Source organism: Thamnophis elegans, chromosome 7, assembly GCF_009769535.1.
Source record: "Thamnophis elegans isolate rThaEle1 chromosome 7, rThaEle1.pri, whole genome shotgun sequence".
Lineage (NCBI taxonomy): Eukaryota > Metazoa > Chordata > Lepidosauria > Squamata > Colubridae > Thamnophis > Thamnophis elegans.
In genome coordinates, this window is record NC_045547.1 from 17,954,094 (window position 1) to 17,972,330 (window position 18,237).

At 43.9% G+C, this 18,237-nt stretch overlaps 1 protein-coding gene across 1 annotated transcript in view; it reads right to left on the minus strand.

Annotated features, from left to right (window-relative positions):
- Positions 1-773: 773 nt before the first annotated feature.
- Positions 774-18,237, minus strand: part of OVCH1 (ovochymase 1) — a 61,899-nt gene continuing 44,435 nt past the window's right edge. Inside the window, exons 21-24 of the mRNA XM_032221108.1 lie at positions 15,980-16,111; positions 14,197-14,421; positions 11,908-12,087; positions 774-1,085 (exon numbers count right to left, since the gene is read on the minus strand). Of these exons, the coding sequence (XP_032076999.1) occupies positions 919-1,085; positions 11,908-12,087; positions 14,197-14,421; positions 15,980-16,111 (704 nt within the window). The 3' untranslated portion in view covers positions 774-918. The remainder of the gene's footprint in view (positions 1,086-11,907; positions 12,088-14,196; positions 14,422-15,979; positions 16,112-18,237) is intronic.

The window sequence follows — 18,237 nt, forward strand, 5'->3', positions numbered from 1 at the left end:
CCGTTCGCCTCTTTTGTAGAGTAGACAGGATGCTTAATGGGCGAGTGTCTTACAGCACCATTACACGAGACCTTTCCGTATCCTTGCATGTGGTTTACCTGATTCCATTCCTGAATTCTTTCTAAGGCGTTCCTTATCCCTTTGAGAGGATGGGATCAAAGCAGAAAGGTTTTCCTCTGCAGATTTGAAGGACCGAGGGACTTGGAATTATTTGAACCCGCACTTAGAGGGCGCTTCCAGACCCTGCTTTAATCTCTGTTAAAGTGAAGAATCTCGTTGAGTGGGCCTTCCTTTAACTGAAAGCCCTCTCAGATTCCTGAACGGAGGACACAGATTATTTATTCTTAATTTCAGTTTGAGATTGGACATTAAAGAAATGTTTTGGAGAATTGAGCGGAGTTAGATCACAAATTCTGCCCCCCTCCCCCAAAGAGGTTATCTCCCAAGTATTATAGATAGTCATCGACTTATGACCACAATTGGGACAGGAACATACGTTGCTAAGCAAGGCTGTCATTAAGCCAGTCAGCCTCGATTTTATGACCTTTCATGCCACGGACATTAAATAAATCACAGCAGTCATTAAGTAAATCATGTGTTTGTTACGTGAATCCATCTTTTCCTATTGACTTTATTTGCTGGAAGCCTCCTGGGAAGGTTGCAGTATTAGAATATTCTTAATACACAATTATTAGGAAACATATTAGAAGGAGACGTATCCAGACATTCAGAAACCATATGAGTTTTTCTACTTAAAGATATGCAGACTTGGGCATCATGCTTTCAATAAATAGCAAGATGGCATTAGTTTCTCCAGAACTGATTCTGAGAAAATACATGAAGATTTGGCAACACTTGACAAATTAGTCCTTCTGAAGCACAACTTCTATTACAGTTGTGCTTTTTTAAGTTCATTTTTCACAATTGTCCATAAATCACTGCTGAAATCCAATTTCTGTAAAAAGAGATTTGCGTGTAGACTGTTGGAGACTCTGGTTCACAATGGGCACTAGTCCAGCTCTCAAGACCAACAAGCTTATAACGTCCATCAATCTTGCATATAAGAGGTCCCCCCAACTCTCGCTGTAAACAGAAGGAGGGACAGAATGAATAGGATGCAAAATAATAAGCATTTTCAGCCATAATACATAGCTTAAAATCAACCCATCATTCTATAGCAGGGTTGTCAAATGCAAGGCCTTGGGGCCAGATCCGGCCCACGGGGTGCTGAGATCTGGCCCACGGGACCACCTGGAAACAGCAAAGGACCGACCTGCGGTTGCTTGGGTCCTCCCAAGCTCCATTTTTGCTGGCAGAGGGCTGCAGGAGACTGTCACAGCTGAAATTGGAGCTGGGGAACCTGCTTTCGCTAGCAGAGTGCTCAAGCCACCACAGGTGCCCTCGGCACGAGTATCGTCAAGCTGGCCACGCCTACCCTGGCCCCCCAAAGTCAACTATAACACTAACATGGCCCTCAATGAAATCGAGTTTGACACCTCTGCTCCATAGGGTTATATATCTATGGCACAAGAAATGCAACAATTAATGATACCCTCCTGATATTTTAACTGCAGCTTTCTTTATTGCTGCTAATATTTGCCATCCAAAACATCTGGAAGGCAACAGATTGTCTGTTTCTGATTTATGGCTTCATACTTTCAATACCCATCTGAAGTTCTTGTACCACTTGAGGACAATGATTCAAAATAAGCAGAACAGTATCATATCCAGGGGTGGAATTCAGCTGATTTGGACCAGTTCGAGCGAACTGGATGTTAATTTTAATCTGGTTCGCCGAACCCGTAGTTCCGACAACCAGCTGGCTCTGCCTAACCCCTCCCAGGAATCTCCATGCAGCCTGTTTTGGATGCCAGGTAAGTGCAGGTCCCGCACAGAGACTCTGGGAGGGCGAAAAATGGGTCTACTAAAAGTACCAGAAGTCCTGCCTTCGGAGGGCCTCCGGAGCCTGGGGGAGGCCATTTTCACTCTTCCGAAGGCTCAAGGAAATCCTCCGGAGCCTGGGGAGGGTGAAAATGCCCCCCTCCCCATGGTGCAGAAAGCCAACCCAACCACGCCCCCATGGCCACATCCACCCAGCAACTAGTTGCTAAAAATTTTCAATCCCACCACTGATCATATCCATAGGCAATTTTGTTTGTTTCTGAAAAAGCACATTATGTATGCTCCCTTCTTCAAAACGGCGGGAAACCGCTCTGCTAATTCTCTACAGCTGCAATGCTGATTCGTGGCAGCGCAGCCAGAAAGCTTTCTGATGTCAAATACAGTCTTGGGATCATATCCCCCGTCTTTTTAATGGATAATCTTACTGATCACATTAGGAATTTCAGTATGATTGGCGCCTCTTCAGTTAAGTGGTCCCAAATGCAAGATTACACTTCTCCCATTTAATGACAATATCCCACACCCGTTACGTACAGGACATGAAGTTGTCCCCGTAGCACTTCCACATATATTCGTGTTTTTAATGTCTTCACCCCAGTATCTGGTACAGGCATCATTTGTGAGGAGTGATATTTCTGTTTGCTGCAGCCTTCTGGAAAACCGATTCTCTAGATGGAAAACAAGCAATACCAGACAAATATGATTCGATACATGCAACTGTGGGAAAAGACTTATTAAGTTGTTTTTAGCAAGTAGTTCCCGACATCCCAGGTATAACTTTCTACTAGTGAAAATAAGAATATGAGTCACCAAGCCAAAAAAATAATAATATAGGAGTCTAAATGCATGTTCAAAGAAAATAACCTTTACCGAAGGCTTAGATGCACACATTTCTATACACACTCTTCTCATGGTTTTGTTGTGAGATTATTTAGGAGTTGACAAGAGGAGTCCCTCATTTTTTCTACTGAGGAGTTATTCCCCTAGGAGGCCTGCTCAGAACAGCAGATGGAATTTTAAAAAGGAGGAGATGGATAGCTAACTATCCTTTCTTCTTTGCTCTCTGACCTCCTCTTTTTCTCTCTGTAATTTAGCTCTCTCCCAAATAACAAGTTACAGGGGGAGAAAAAGATCTTTCTCTTGCTGGTGGCCTGAAATGATCCCTTACACAATCCTTGATTTGGGATGTGCAGACTTCACATACCGGTGCTTGTCGCATCAAAATGAGATCTATAATACTCGAGGTGTTCCAGCCGATGTAGGAGAAAATGTAAGGTTTTTTTCTTGAGGGACAAAAGAACTTGGTTTAAGTGCTGCTAACCCACCTGGAAACCTAACTCTCTGGAGAAAACTCTGTTGCTGGGGAAAATGGCAGGAAAGAGAACAAAAAGATGAGTAGTAGTTGAAAGGTGGATGGGCTCAGTTATAGCGGCGATGGGGGCGCCGTTGAAAGCGCTGAAGGACAACGGTTAGGGTCAGATCAGAGTAGGTACAGTGGCGCAGAGGCTTAATGATTTTGAGACTGCTGGCCAGAAATGATCTGCACTAGGGGTGGGTTCCGGCAACCATTACTGCCGGTTCGCTCGTGGGCATGCGCATGCGCAGTACAATAAAAATTGTTCTGCGCATGCGCAGAAGCCAAAAACAAGATGGCTCCATCAGGTGAAGCATTTCGGTGGCGTGGAAGGTCTGGGCTGCTGCTGCCACTACCAGTTCAGCTGAACTGGTCTGAACTGGTAGCAACCCACCACTGGTCTGCACTCCAGTGGTTTGAGCCCGGCACCGTGAGACAGAGTGAGCTCACATTGATCGATCCCTAACACCTGCCCACCCAGCAGTTTGAAAGCAAGGCAATATTGCAAGTAGATGAATTGGAAGTGATGCAAAGACACGTGGAAAGCCCCCTTCAAGTCCCTGGAAATTGACACCACCTCCTGGGAAACCCTGGCAAAAGATCGATCAACCTGGCGCACGCTGATCCACCAAGGCTGCCAGACATCTGAGGACAGAAGAAGAGCCATAGCATAAGAGAAGCGAGCACTCCACAAAGCCAGAGCTGCAAATGCTGCGACAATGGTACTCACCCACATCTGCTTGACATGTGGCAGAACATTTCATGCCCATATAGCAGTGGTGAACTTCACAATTTTTTATTACCAGTTCTGTGGGCTTGGCTTGGTGGGCATGGCAGGGGAAGGATATTGCAAAATCCCCATTCTCTCCCCACTCCAGGGGGAAGGATGTTGCAAAATCTCCATTCTCACTCCACTCTGGGGCTAGCCAGTGGTGGCATTTGCCTGTTCTCCGAACTACTCAAAATTTCCGCTACCGGTTCTCCAGAATCTGTCAGAACCTGCTGAATTTCACCCCTCCCATATAGGCCTTACCAGCCACCTGCGGACACATCATAGACAGCCCACAACCTGTTAGATGTCAAGGTCCTCTTCGAACACGATGGATGAACATCATAAATTGGTACCACTTTGGGGGGTGGGCGGGGAACCTAGCTGTGCTTGTGTGTGTAGAGCAAAAGCCAATGGTGGACATAGCCAGACATGAGACAAGACTGTGAGACCGGTGGTGTAAAGCTAGTTCATCCACCCACCCACCCACCCCACAGTGCACCAAGGATCGGTATACAAGCACTGAATGGAATGAACTCGCAATCTAGGCTGTCAGGACTGCATTATGTCCAGCATTTGTAGATTCCCCTGACATTGTATGCCATATGCTAAATAAATAAGGGTCAGATAATCATGGAGAAGAGATAGGAAATTACCAGGAGGAGTTTGAAGGTGGGGTCAAATGCTTGATGAGTTTAGAATCACTACACTTCCACAAGAGACTTAAGTCCTGCCTCCTGTGAATTCCGTTGAGTCTTCTCTAACGCCAATTTGCCTTGACCATCGTAGATAGATCAGATTCTTGTGTATAAGGTAGCATGTAATAAACTTGAAGTGCTTTGAACTAAACTTCTCTTCCTGGTTCCTTGTGCCTGACAGAAAATCTAGTTATGCGTTCGCTAAGAGTCAACATCGGCTTGATGCTACATAATCAATCCAGCAGTACAGGATTCAAATATCCCAAATAAAAGGGAGGACTTCTTATGCCCAATGGCACCTCTACCTGCCAGCCTAGCAAGGTAGTCCAGAAAGGAAGTAGGATCAGATGGACTAATTCTACTTTATTGTAAGGTTACATTAATAGAATCTTACAAGTTTGAAAGCACTTTTCTTCCCTGTTGCCTTTGCAGCCCAAGAAACTAGGGGAGGGGTCCCATCGGAGATGTTCATCATGGTCACTTTCCTTTTATGAGCTAAGCTGCTCTTATTGAGCTATTCCCTGGCTGTGGCTCTTTCCCCTGTCTCCAAACGTTACTCCTATATACATTACACCATGGAGGAGGAGGAGGGGGAGGGGGAGGAGGAGGAGGAGGGGAAGGTGGTGGTGGTGGTGGAGGAGAAAGAGGAGGAGGGAGAAGGAGAATTAGAAACACAGTAGTGAAAGGAACAGAATGTAGGAATCCCGAATGCCAGCTTCCCATACTGCAATATTTCGTTTTAACTCTCATTTGTGACAGTGCAAAGCCATTTTTCATAAATGTATACTTTCAGAAACACAACACTGTTAGATCAGTGATGGCGAACCTTTTCGGCACAGAGTGTCGAAAAGGGAGCACACACGCTCGTCTGGGTCACAACCCGGAAGAGGAGCTGCCCCTGGAAAATGAACTTCCGGTTTCCAGTGCATGCCAGCCAGCTAGTCTTCCTGTTACTGGCATACATGGGTGCATGATGATCAGCTGGCTGGCGTGCATGCTCACACCAGAAAACAGAAGACCAAGCTCTTACAGTTTCTGGCACTGCTGCATGCCCGAAGGTTAGCTGATCATTGCGTGCGTATGCGCATCATTGCGTGCGTATGCGCACCAGAGGAATGGGTATCTAGCCGTGCGTGCCAGGTGACATGGCTCCACGTGCCACTTTGGGCACGTGTGCCATAGGTTTGCCATCACGGGGCTAGATAGTACCAATCACCCTCACCTGTTATGTTCCATCCTGCAGTCAAGCACTTGGCATCAGTGGCTAGTTTCTCCTCCTGTTCTGGCAGACAGATAAGTCCTACGGTGTCTCCTAAAAAAAAGAGGAAATAAAGCAGAACTTTATTTCTGGTATCTGGTATATTCTAGAAAAGGTATTCAGAAATCTTAAAATTGTTAACATCCCTTCAAAGTAGGTCTTGAGTCTTGAGAGCTTGTCCCAGTTCCCCTTTGTCTCGTCTTAATACAATCAAGCCAGGGTTATTTTGAGCCATGGTGGCGCAGTGATTAGAATGCAGTATTGCAGGTTAATTCTGCCAACTGCCAGCAGTTCGATTCTCGGCTCAAGATTCTCGGCTCAAGGTTGCTCATGCTTCCGAGGTCAGTAAAATGAGGACCCAGATTGTTGGGGGCAATATGCTGACTCTCTAAACCTCTTAGAGAGGGCTGTAAAGCACTGTGAAGTAGTATATAAGCCTAAGTGCTATTGCTATTTTGAGTTTGTTTCCCACGTTTCCCTCTTCCTGGAAACCATGTAATCTTTTCTGCCATTCCCCAATATCTCACTCTTCTTTTGCTTTCCTCCCAATTTTCTAAATTCCTTTATAATGTCCGATCGCAATCGTAGGATGAGATATTCTCCTATTTATGCAGATAGCAATAGATTCAGACATGACAAATACTGGACTATTTCAGTCAGATAGGATGAATCAGTTGCAAAATAGCATTTGTACAGCCTAGAGAGCCCTTTCTTTTCCATTTACACACAAGGCTTTTTACTGAAGTCAGTTCACAGAAGATACAAATCAATGGGGTTCAATATGACTATTTTAGTACTTTTGAAAAGCCATTGTTACAAGAGCTTTAGCTTGGTTCTGGCCCATAAAGTTTCTTTTATCTAGCAACTGTGGTTCAACTGCTTTTCAGCTCAAATTTCTTTGCATTGACATTGTAGATAAAGGTCTTGACCAGAGGTAGTATTCAGCAGGTTTTGAATGGAGAACTGGTAGCGGAAAATTTGAGTAGTTCGAGAACCGGTAAATACCACCTCTGACTCTATTCTCTGCCTCCCAAGGGAAGCCCAGCTGATCGGGAGGAAATGGGGATTTTGCAGTATCCTTCTGGAGTGAGGATGGAATGGTGATTTACAGTCTCCTTCCCCTGGAGTGAGGATGGAATGGTGATTTACAGTATCCTTCCCCTGGAGTGGGGAGGGAATGGAGATTTTACAGTATCCTTCCCCTGAAATGGGGATGGAATGGAGATTTTACAGTATCCTTCCCCTGGAATGGGGATGGAATGGAGATTTACAGCATCTTTCCGCTGCAGTGGGGTGGGAATGGAGAGTTTATAATATCCTTCCCTTGGAGTGGGGAGGGAATGGAGATTTTACAGTATCCTTCCCCTGGAGTGGGGAGGGAATGGAGATTTTACAGTATCCTTCCCCTGCCATGGCTACCAAGCCATGCAATGGCCACCAAGCCATGCCCACAGAACCAGTATAATTTTTTTTTTAATCCCACTACTGTCTTGAACCAAGAAAGTTATTTCCCCCTTTATAGTACCTGTCTGAATGGGGATCTCCAGTTCTAACAGACTAATGTCATTGCTGGGAGGAAACCCACCGAAGTTGGTATGAAAGTAGACAGTTTTCACTGAGATCTGAGTGCCACCTTCTGCACCAGGAAGCCGGTTAGTGATCCCTAGGACAGCTTTGTCTGTTTGAGTGCTAAAAAAAAAAAGTTCACCATATCCACAATTTAATAACAGCAATAGCATGTTTCTTTTTGGCAGAGCAATGTTGCATATTATCTATACTCTGAGACCCATATCTAAGTCCAGAAACTCACAACCCCAACTCCCTGTTTTTGATATGAAGATAATCTAGAGCCCCTGGAAGAGAATAAGATATAAATTTGACAAAATAAAGAAATAATACAGTCTTTTGATATTCTTGAGGGATTCTACAGGAGGTGGGTTGCTAATTTTTTTACTACCGATTTGGGTGCATTCTTCTGTTTGTGGGTGTATGCGATGCCTCTGCGCATGCACAGAAGCTTCTGCACATGATCTGGGCCAAACCAGCAGCAACCCACTCCTAGATTCTACAATATATTGCAGTTAGCAAATTTGTATGGTTAGTTTATAAAACCAATAATAAAAATTGGATCATTTATGACTAGAGGTAAAATCTATTGAGTATATACTTTAAGGAAAACTTATCCAATGTGCACTTCATGGATCTGTGCATTGGGAGTTGCTGAATTACAACTCCTAATGTGAACAACATGGAGGAATACTAAAAATCCAAGTCTAGCAACATCTGGGACACCTGTTATATAGCAATACTATATCTATTATATTGCATTTCAGTTTGCTACTCAAAATGTTTGCCCACCGATGCATACATCAGAGGATGGTAAAACAAAATTATAGGAGAAGCAATTTGCATAAACTGTGTCTGTTTAGGAAAAATGTACATCTGAGTTAGACAGAGATAGAGATATTTATGTATGTATACATACATACATACATACATACATACCAGGGGTGGGTTTCAACCGGTTCGCGGCGGTCCCTGCGAACCGGCTGGTCGGCGAACCCGGAAGTAAGTAACTTCCGGGAACGGCGAAGGGTGCGCCCGCCCGCCCGCCCGCCCGCCCGCGGTCCTTACCTGGTTTTGACGAGTTCTGCGCTTCTACGCATGCGCAGGACGCATACAGAGCCTGCGCGATCCTCCAGGAGCAGCTGGAGCATCGCGCAGACGCTAGTATGCATGCGTGCACCGCACGCATGCACGAGGATGCTGCCGGCCCCGTTCCAACCGAACCAGTTGGAACGGGGCGAGAAACCCACCCCTGATACATACATACATGAACTAAATGTAGTCCTAGACTTACAACCGGGCATTTAGTAACTGTTCAAAGATATGACAGCTCCTCCTTCTAATCACATGATTACATTTTGGATATTCAGAAGCTGGCCTGAATTCACAGAATTTCAAGTGTCCCACAGTCACATGACCAAGGATTTATGACTTTTTTTTTTTGCTGGAAATCAGTTTTTTAGCAAAAAAACAACAACAACCCAGTAAACAATGGGTTCACTTAATGACTGTGGCATTTGCTCAATAAGTGTGATGTTCTCTTAAAGATTGCTGCAAAAAAAAGGTCATAAAATCAGACTCAGTCATGTGATGACCCACTTAATGGCCTTTGTGTCTTACAACAGTGGTAGGATTAACACCTATTCGGGAGAACCGGTTGTTAATTTTCCAAGCAGTTAGGAGACCGGTTGTTGTAAGAAATCTCATTTTGGTTTTTTTTCCACTTTACAGGGCTAATCCTGTCAGGAAGGCAGGAAGGAAACATTCTGGTGTTGTTTCTAGCCTAATCTTTATTGCCCTGCTTACAGAAACTGTCTCTCCGGTTAACCCTGATTATATTGTAACCGCTAAGGCGAAGCACTTATCGACGTGAGTGATGTTGAGTTGCCACGCCCACCCAGTCACATGACCACCAAACCACGCCTACTCAGCTGGTCATTAGGGCAGAGAACTGGTTGTTAAATTATTTGAATCCCATCAGTGTCATACAAATCATAATTGCGCACTCAATTATGATCGTAAGTCAGGTTCTACCTGTATCAATAACCTTCTTACAAAAAATGCACATGCTGCATTGATGCAAAAAAACATAATGTTAGAAGATAATGATGTCAGCAAAGTCCTTTTTTGTGTGTGGATTCTGGGCCCTTGGCAACCTGTTTCAAATTTTTCGACCCAAGCATGATTCCCATGAAATATACTTTGGTTTCATTCAGAGAACGCAACAAAAGTCCCTCGGCCAGGGGTTGTATCCTAGGTAGGGATATAATTTTTTGAGAAAAAAAATCCCAGTATATTTGCTTACCTTACATTACAATCTCCAGCAGTCAGAACCCAACTTTTCTCAATCAGAATTCCTATGCAAAAGGATTTGTTTTCAAACTGTAAGCTCACAAACCATGGCCAAGATGCTGGAGATGCTAGATTGCCACTAAAAGGTTCCAATTCGCCCTGTCCTTCCAGTGAGGTGTTTGTCAGCATTGCCTCCATGGAAAACAGATCTTCTACTGGAATTCCACACTTCCCTAATGCCAGAAGGAAGGTCTACTATTAATTGTGTCCTATACATTATAGCATCCAAGTGATAATTCCATAAATTTGTGCAAAACTTGCAACACCTTTACTACGTCTGCTTTAAGACCCTTTTCAACTACCACTTTTTTCCCACATTAAGTATTACATTTGCTGAGAGAAGCAGCAGAATTAAGTAGAATTATTCTGAATAACCTCCCATACAGACATGCATTCAGAAATAATTGCTGTTTCATTCCCAACACATCACCCCCACGTTAATGAATAAAGTGTACGTTTGGAGGAGGAATGTCTGCAGGAGAAATTCAAAAAGTCAAGATGGCAGCCATGCCATGCAAATAAAGCCCTGCAATTCTGTTATGCCTAATCAAGCAGCCAATATCAGAGACTTTACCAAAACCAAAGTATATTTATGCAACAAATCAAAGAGAGCCAGTTTGAGGTAGTGGTTAAAGCGCCAGGCTACTATCAAAACCAGGTGATTGTAAGTTGTAGTCTCACCTTTAGGCATGATGCCATCTGGGTGACCTTGAGCCAGTCCCTGTCCCTCAGCCCTGGGAAGAAGGCAATGGCAAACGGTTCCACCACAAAACCGCGTTCGACTAAAGCGCACTCGACGAAACCGCGTAGCTGACGTCATCACAGGGCGACAACAGCGCGGAGACAGAAGCATGCTGTAAACGCTAAACCTAAAATTAACCCCTAAACCTAAACCTAACTCCCCTAAACCTAATCCTAAACCTAACCCTAAACCTAACCCTAAACCTAACCCTAAACTTAACCCTTAACCTAACCCTAAACCTAATCCTAACCCTTAACCTAACCCTAAACCTAATCCTAACCCTTAACCTAACCCTTAACCTAACCCTAACCCTTAACCTAACCCTAAACCTAACCCTAAACCTAACCCTAAACCTAACCCTTACCTTAAGTTGAATCGGCTTGCTTTCAAAGCGCTATTTAAAGCGCCCTTCTTTCTCCACACTCACTGTTGTCGCCCTGTTGATGACGTCAGCGACGCGGTTTAATCGGGCGCGCTTTAGTCGAGCACGGTTTTGTCGTGCCACGATGGCAAACCACATCTAGAAACGCTGCCAAAAAAACCTGCACATATTCGTCCAGGCAGTTGCCAGGAGTCAAGACTGACTCGAAGGCATCAAAACAAAAACTCCACCCAGAGCATCAAAACAAGCGTACAGTAATTTATTGCTCAATTTTTTCTTAAGACGTCTCTTTATAGGAGGCCACTTGGCCAGAAATCTATAGACATATGCACACTGCGCAGGCTTCTAAATGCGCTTTCAAAACATGCTTCCTTCAGTTTGCTTGTTCCGATGCTGGGTTTTTGTTTTATTAGTAAAACAGATTGAGTTTTTCTGATGTGTCATAAAAGGTGACCAATAAACTTTCTAAATGAATAGGAGAAAAATACCAGAATCGGAAGGTCTGTTGGGAAGCCTACAGTGTAGGAAACACACACACACACACACACACACACACACTCACACTGTTGGGAAGCCTACAGTCTAGGAAAACACACACACACACACACACACACACACACAACTTTCTAAATGAATAGGAGAAAAATACCAGAATCGGAAGGTCTGTTGGGAAGCCTACAGTCTAGGAAACACACACATACACACACACACACACACACAAACTCAGACTGTTGGGAAGCCTACAGTCTAGGAAAAACACACACACACACTTTCTAAACGAATAGGAGAAAAATACCAGAATCGGAAGGTCTGTTGGGAAGCCTACAGTCTAGGAAAAACAGACACACACACACACACACACACACCCTCCTCCAGCTTAAAATTATTACATGGACTGTTGAGTTCTATCCCATTCTCGCTTCTCTGAACCGATCCTTGATTCATCTCTTCAAAACTGATCTTGAAGCCCTTGGCCCCAACCGAGCCATCTGTTCTGAAATGCACTGTCAAGTAGCTGCTGCTCGAAAACAGTTGAAGGTTCCTTTTGTGGCCACACAGTGTTCCTGCAAACCATAAGACAAAGAAGATGGTATGCCAGAAAGGTTTCCATTTACCATATGGTTGGGGAAGAGCCAGAAAACCTAAGGTGAATTGTTGCTGCCTGCATGAGCTGTGTATCCCCTCTATGATTGATCCAACTATTTCTTTTCGAGATTTATTTTCTGCCTTTCCTGCAAGAACTCCAGATGGCATAGATAGCGCTTGTCTTCAAAGTACTTAAGTACTGAGAAGCAACCCCAAAGAGATGGATTGGGCTAAGAGACTGTAATTGTTCAATATCCCACAATAAGCTGCCAGGATAGAGGGTGGACTTCAACCCTGGACATTTCATAAATCGGCCTCTTAGCTGCTGCACCAGACTGAAGGCACTTCCACATGGTCAGTGCGAAGGTGGTATTCAGCAGGTTCTGACCATTTCTGGAGAACCGGTAGCGGAAATTCTGAGTAGTTCAGAGAACCGGTAAATACCACTTATGACTGCCCCTGCCCCCATCTATTCCCTGCCTCCCGAGTCCCAGCTGATTGGGAGGGAATGGAGATTTTACAGTATCCTTCCCCTGGAATGAGGTGGGAATGGAGATTGTACAGTATCCTTGCCCTGGAGTGGGAGGGAATGGGGATTTTACAGTATCATTTCCCTGGAGTGGGAGGGAATGGAGATTTTACAGTATCATTTCCCTGGAGTGGGGTGGGAATGGAGAGTTTACGGTATCCTTCCCCTGGAGTGGGGTGGGAATGGAGAGTTTACAGTATCCTTGCCCTGGAGTGGGAGGGAATGGGGATTTTACAGTATCATTTCCCTGGAGTGGGGTGGGAATGCAGATTTTACAGTATCCTTCCCCTGGATGGGAGGGAATGGGGATTTTACAGTATCATTTCCCTGGAGTGGGGTGGGAATGGAGAGTTTATGGTATCCTTCCCCTGGAGTGGGAGGGAATGGAGATTTTACAGTATCCTTCCCCTGCAATGGGGTGGGAATGGAGATTTCACAGTATCCTTCCCCTGGAGTGGGAGGGAATGGTGATTTTACAGTATCCTCCCCCTGCCACACCCACCAATCCATGCCCACCAAACCAAGACACGATCACCAAGTCACACCCTCAGAACCGGTAGTGAAAAAATTTGAATCCCACCACTGGGTCAGTGTTACCACCCCCAAAATATTCATCAGAGCAACTTACTCCTATGATGCTTATCCTGATCACACCATTATAACCTGCACTTTCTCTGCTTGTCCCAACAAGGGGACATCACCATAAGCCTTTGGTCACCTCCCTGCTTGCCCTTGTCACACCGCATTTGGTCACATTGAAGAAAACAAAAGGCCGTTAATCTGAATGATGTTTGACCCCCTTAGTCTGGACAAAGGATTTCATGGTACATTGGGATTTTGTGGCCAAAGGAAAATCTGCAGCTTTACGAGATGGGACTGGCTGGGAGTCTTTATAAATGGACAAGCAGCCTTAACTCATGAAGCAGATATTTTGCGATTTTGAGTAGCTCAGCTGGAGGAAAATTGCTTGAGCTGCCCATCAAGCAGAGGTGGGTTCCTACTGGTTTGGGCTGGTTCGGCCGAGCAGGTAGTAATTCAGCCATGCACATGCTCTAACCGCTTCTATCGGTGGAGCTGTAGATGGCACCATTTTGTTATTTGGTTCTGCGCATGCGCAGAAGTAATTTTTTTATAGCATGCATCAAGCACATGTACACCCGAAGCGCATCCCTGAGCGAATCAGCAGTAAAAGAATCCGGAACCCATCCCTGCCATCAAGAACCTTGGTATGGGGACCCAGAAGTGCAATGGCAACATCCCATATCATGTCTCTCTCCGAGACCACCATCATCTACACCAAATGATCAGACTTTCAACGAGAAATGGCTAACAATGCATAAATATTCATAGAGGGGAAGGCAGCAGTTAATAGTCTACAGCTCCATTCGGAAAAGCTCTGATGCGTTTCTAAGCCTAATCAAACAAAAAATACAATTTCTTCGCTATTTGTAGACTTGCCAACCATCTGGGCTTAATCATCAGTTTGGTAATTCCGGTCCAGAGTCAGGAAAAGCAACAATATTTAGGGCTATGAACTAAAAGACAGAGGACAACGCACCAAGCAATTGTGAATGTTGATCTGGTCCATCATAGAAGCTCAGGGAGTCCCAAATGCAGTCTTTAGCATCCTCAATAACAACATCTTGTATCACGGTTTTTAGTTTGCTTCCTGAAGCAGAATAGATTGTCCAAGTGCAGTTTAGTAAATTAGGATAGATGTCTGGATAGTTTGGAGAAACTATTTCTGCGACCCCCACTGGGATCAAATCCAAGACTGGACATCCTTAAAGAAAGTGGGGGAAAAGACTTCTTATATTTCTGGATTTTTTATTTTGCCCATTATAAAATATAAAACAAACAAAACAGCCCCTCTGCTATCCAGACCAGCCTTCATTAACTTGACATCTGGCTGATCAGTTTATACCACAGCTCACAAAGTTTCCACCAAACAGGCTGAAGCTTCTAGAATGCCGAGAATTGTAGTTTCAATAGATTGTAGGAATGTAGTATTTAAAAGTGTACTTTTTAAAAAAAAAAAAAACAATACATTATTGGAACTTGGCTTTTTCCAGTTGCAGCACGAGGCAGCATGCCTTGTCTATTAGGCCAAGTGTCACCAACCTTTCGGACCTCAGGGACCATTAAATTAATAATTTTAAATCTCATGGACCACTAATATGAATAAGTGAGGGGATGGGGTCCTTCAGACACTTAGCTTGGCCGCCTGTTAGCGGAGAGAAGCGCCCGGGGTCAACTATAGGTTTGCTGTTCATTGAAGCTAGGAATTGCAAATATGGCCAAGAATGAATGTTTGTCTTGTAGCCAGCCTGGGTGCTAGATCGGCTCCCTGCAAACTCTGTCTTTTGAGGAGCCTGGCCGAAGTTTCGCACACCACTCACTGAAGCGCCTGGACTCTCAGTGAGGGAGGGAGTGCCTGAAGGACCCCATCCCATCAGCAAGTGGGAGTAATCGCTTTGGCGGGCCGTATCGGGCCCAGGGGGCGTAGTTTGAGGATCCCTCCAATATAGCACAAGACTGCTTGCATTAAAGGTTGCTATTTCTACTGGGAAAACATACTTGGTTCAAGTGTGTTTTTTCCTCCAGTAGGACCAGTCTATCAGGGCAAGCTGGTCTACCCAATTCTGGGGCGGAGCATACTGCTTCCGTTTTCACCTTTCAGCCCCAATCCAGGGGCCTTCGCAGGCAATCACTTTATTTCTCCCTTTATTTCTTTGTCAGTAAAACATAAATTTAACATGCTTGGTTCAGGCTACCTAGAAAATTATCTACACATTAATGGTTTGATTCCCTACACTGTTCTGACCGAGGCTTCCCAAGAGCATGAAGCAAACTCCTTGTTCCGACAAAAAACCCTTTTATTAATTTACTGTGAATTCTGCTCATTCACATCCAGCAAAGTCTTTCAAGGGAAGATTTATAGTCACAGACCTTATCTAGCTTGGAGAGCTGACAGGCCGATATTTGTAAAACTTGGCAAGGAGTCTCGGAGAGTCACAAACCAATTAAATGAACTAATTGTCTCCTGCAAACTCCACTCCCCTTTCGCTCCTCTTTTATTTCCTCTGGGAGGGGCCATTCATAGTGTGGCCTTACTCCAAGTCGACTCCTGTTCTTTCACTGTTCTCTTCATCTGGCAGCTCTGCGCATGCGCACACTGGAAACAGGCTCCAGCTGTTTGTCTGCCTCACTGATGTGTGACTCTGAAAGCAACTGATAACTGGTTTATGGCTCTGGCCCCCTCTCTGCCTCTGACACAGAGCCCTCATCAGAGCCTTCCCCAGACTCCAGGACACGCCTATGTCCCTCCCCAACCTCCTCACGCTCCGAATCTGCTGCTAACTCCACGGGCCGCTGGCGGGCCACAATATACCTACTCCTTTCTACTTTAGTACATTTTTCATACACAAACACAGCGGTCATACCTTTTCGAATATCTCTATCTTGTAGAGGACCTCAATGGAAAAAGAAAAAAGGAATAGCATGATACATCTTTATATTTCTGAGCTAACACAAATGTAATTGATGGTTCAACAAGTAGAGATATACGTATAACTATTAAAATTTATTCCTGTTTTATTTATTTATTCTTATTAATAATTTCTACAATAAAAGACAAATCAAAAGAAAAAAGAAAAAAACAGGAAGTGCAAGAACCAAAAAAAGAAAACTAAAGTTAAGATAAATGATTTCTGACCTTTTCAACAGATAATTACGATCTTATTGTTCCTTCTCCCTCTTAAATATTTTACCTCATGACTCTCAATCTTCAGTTCCATTAATCATATTTTTTTCATCTTTCAGCAAAAAGCCCACATAAATCTTTCAAAAAGAAAATTATTTTTGCTCTCTGACCAGATTGTCCTGATCAGTAGAATCACATTTTCTTGGATTCTATTCTACAACTAATTTAGTTCTCACAAACAACACTGAGTGGTGTCAAGCCCAAAATATACAAATTGAATGAATTGAAAAAGATGATCAATATTAACAGCTTATCTGTCCCATGTACAGCAACAGAACATTAATCAATTACTGTATTTTTGGAGTATAAGACGGACGTTTCCCCCCGCCAAAAGAGGGTGAAATCTGGATGCACCTTCTACACTGAATACAGCATTTTTGGCCTACCAACTCCCCCCCACCCTTTTGTAAAAATGGACGTGCAGAGGATTTGGGAGGCTTGTAGAATGCTCCTGGAGGCTGTGGAGGGCAAAAATGAGCAAGAAATGGGCATTTTGCTTATTTTTGCCCCCCAGCCCCCAGGAGCATTCTACAAGCCTCCCAAAGCTCTGCATGCCTCCCCCCTTTTTTTGCAAAAAAATGAGGCGTGCAGAGAGTTTAGGAAGCCTGCAGAGTGCAAAAAACTTTTTAAAATTTACCTCATCAAAATCATGGTGCGTCTTATATTCCGGTGCATCTTATAGTCCAAAAAATACAGTAAATCAATTAAACAAGAAATTCCACCATTGGATTCACATCCTTCTGGTCACAAGTCCCTTACCAGATTTTGATGGATTTCCTAAACCCTGACAGAGTCAGAGCCATCTGGATATAGAAGGAGCACCTTCCATGGTTCCTCTAGATGACATTTCCAGATAAAGGAATGGAGTCCACTCTACCAGATCTTATCAGGTAGAGAGGCATTGTTGTGACCAGGTAATCTGCAGGTACCAAGTCCTGAGTCACAAGGGAATTTAACAGTGACAAACACCGTTCTGAATTTCACCCAGAAAACAATTGTCTGTCAAAGCAGCTCTCCAAGTCGTGATGTTATATGTGGCAATCAGGAAATATCCATAGCTACTTAGCCTTTGCCTAGGTGACACTTCCAAATACATTAATATGGTAATTAACAGAATAGTTAATGCAGCTTTCTAGAAATTAGAATAACAACGCTTTTAGAACATATTACAATGAGGCAAAAGATGGTTATCAGGCTTGTTGATGTTATGTACCTTGTCCATCAACAGCTTGCAAAAAGTTCATAGGTGACTCCAATGACCGTTTCAATGAGGTTTCAAGACCAATGTTATTGACTGGCATCTCTGCTGGTCCCTTCCCTATTGTGAAGAGGGAGGGGGAGGGACAGAGGGAGAGAGAGAGACAGACAGAGAGAGGCAGACAGACAGACAGACAAAGAGAGAGAGAGAGAGGGAGGGAGGGAGGTATAAGAGTTATTGAAAAAAATTGAAATCATAGATTCATAGGCTGGAATGGACCTTAGAGGTCCTCTAGTCCAACCCTCAGCCCAAGGAAGAAAAACTTAATTGCGTCCTGTACAAATGGCTGCAAATTTTTTTCTTGAAATCCAACAGTGATGAGACACCCACAACTTCTATAAAATAAAATTAGCTATGTTAACCTCAATGAGGCATAAGTAAGCGTACTGTACAAAGTTAAATCATGTTTAAATAGCAGGGTCTGACTTGGTTTGTTTCCCTGATTATATCATCCTTCTTCCTTTTGATTACATAGCTTTTATAATAGTAGGACTGCTTGAATTGATTACTGATCTACACCTATTGTTCTACTAGGCCTCTTAGCTGAAAGGAGTAAACATATGCTAAAATACGGAAGT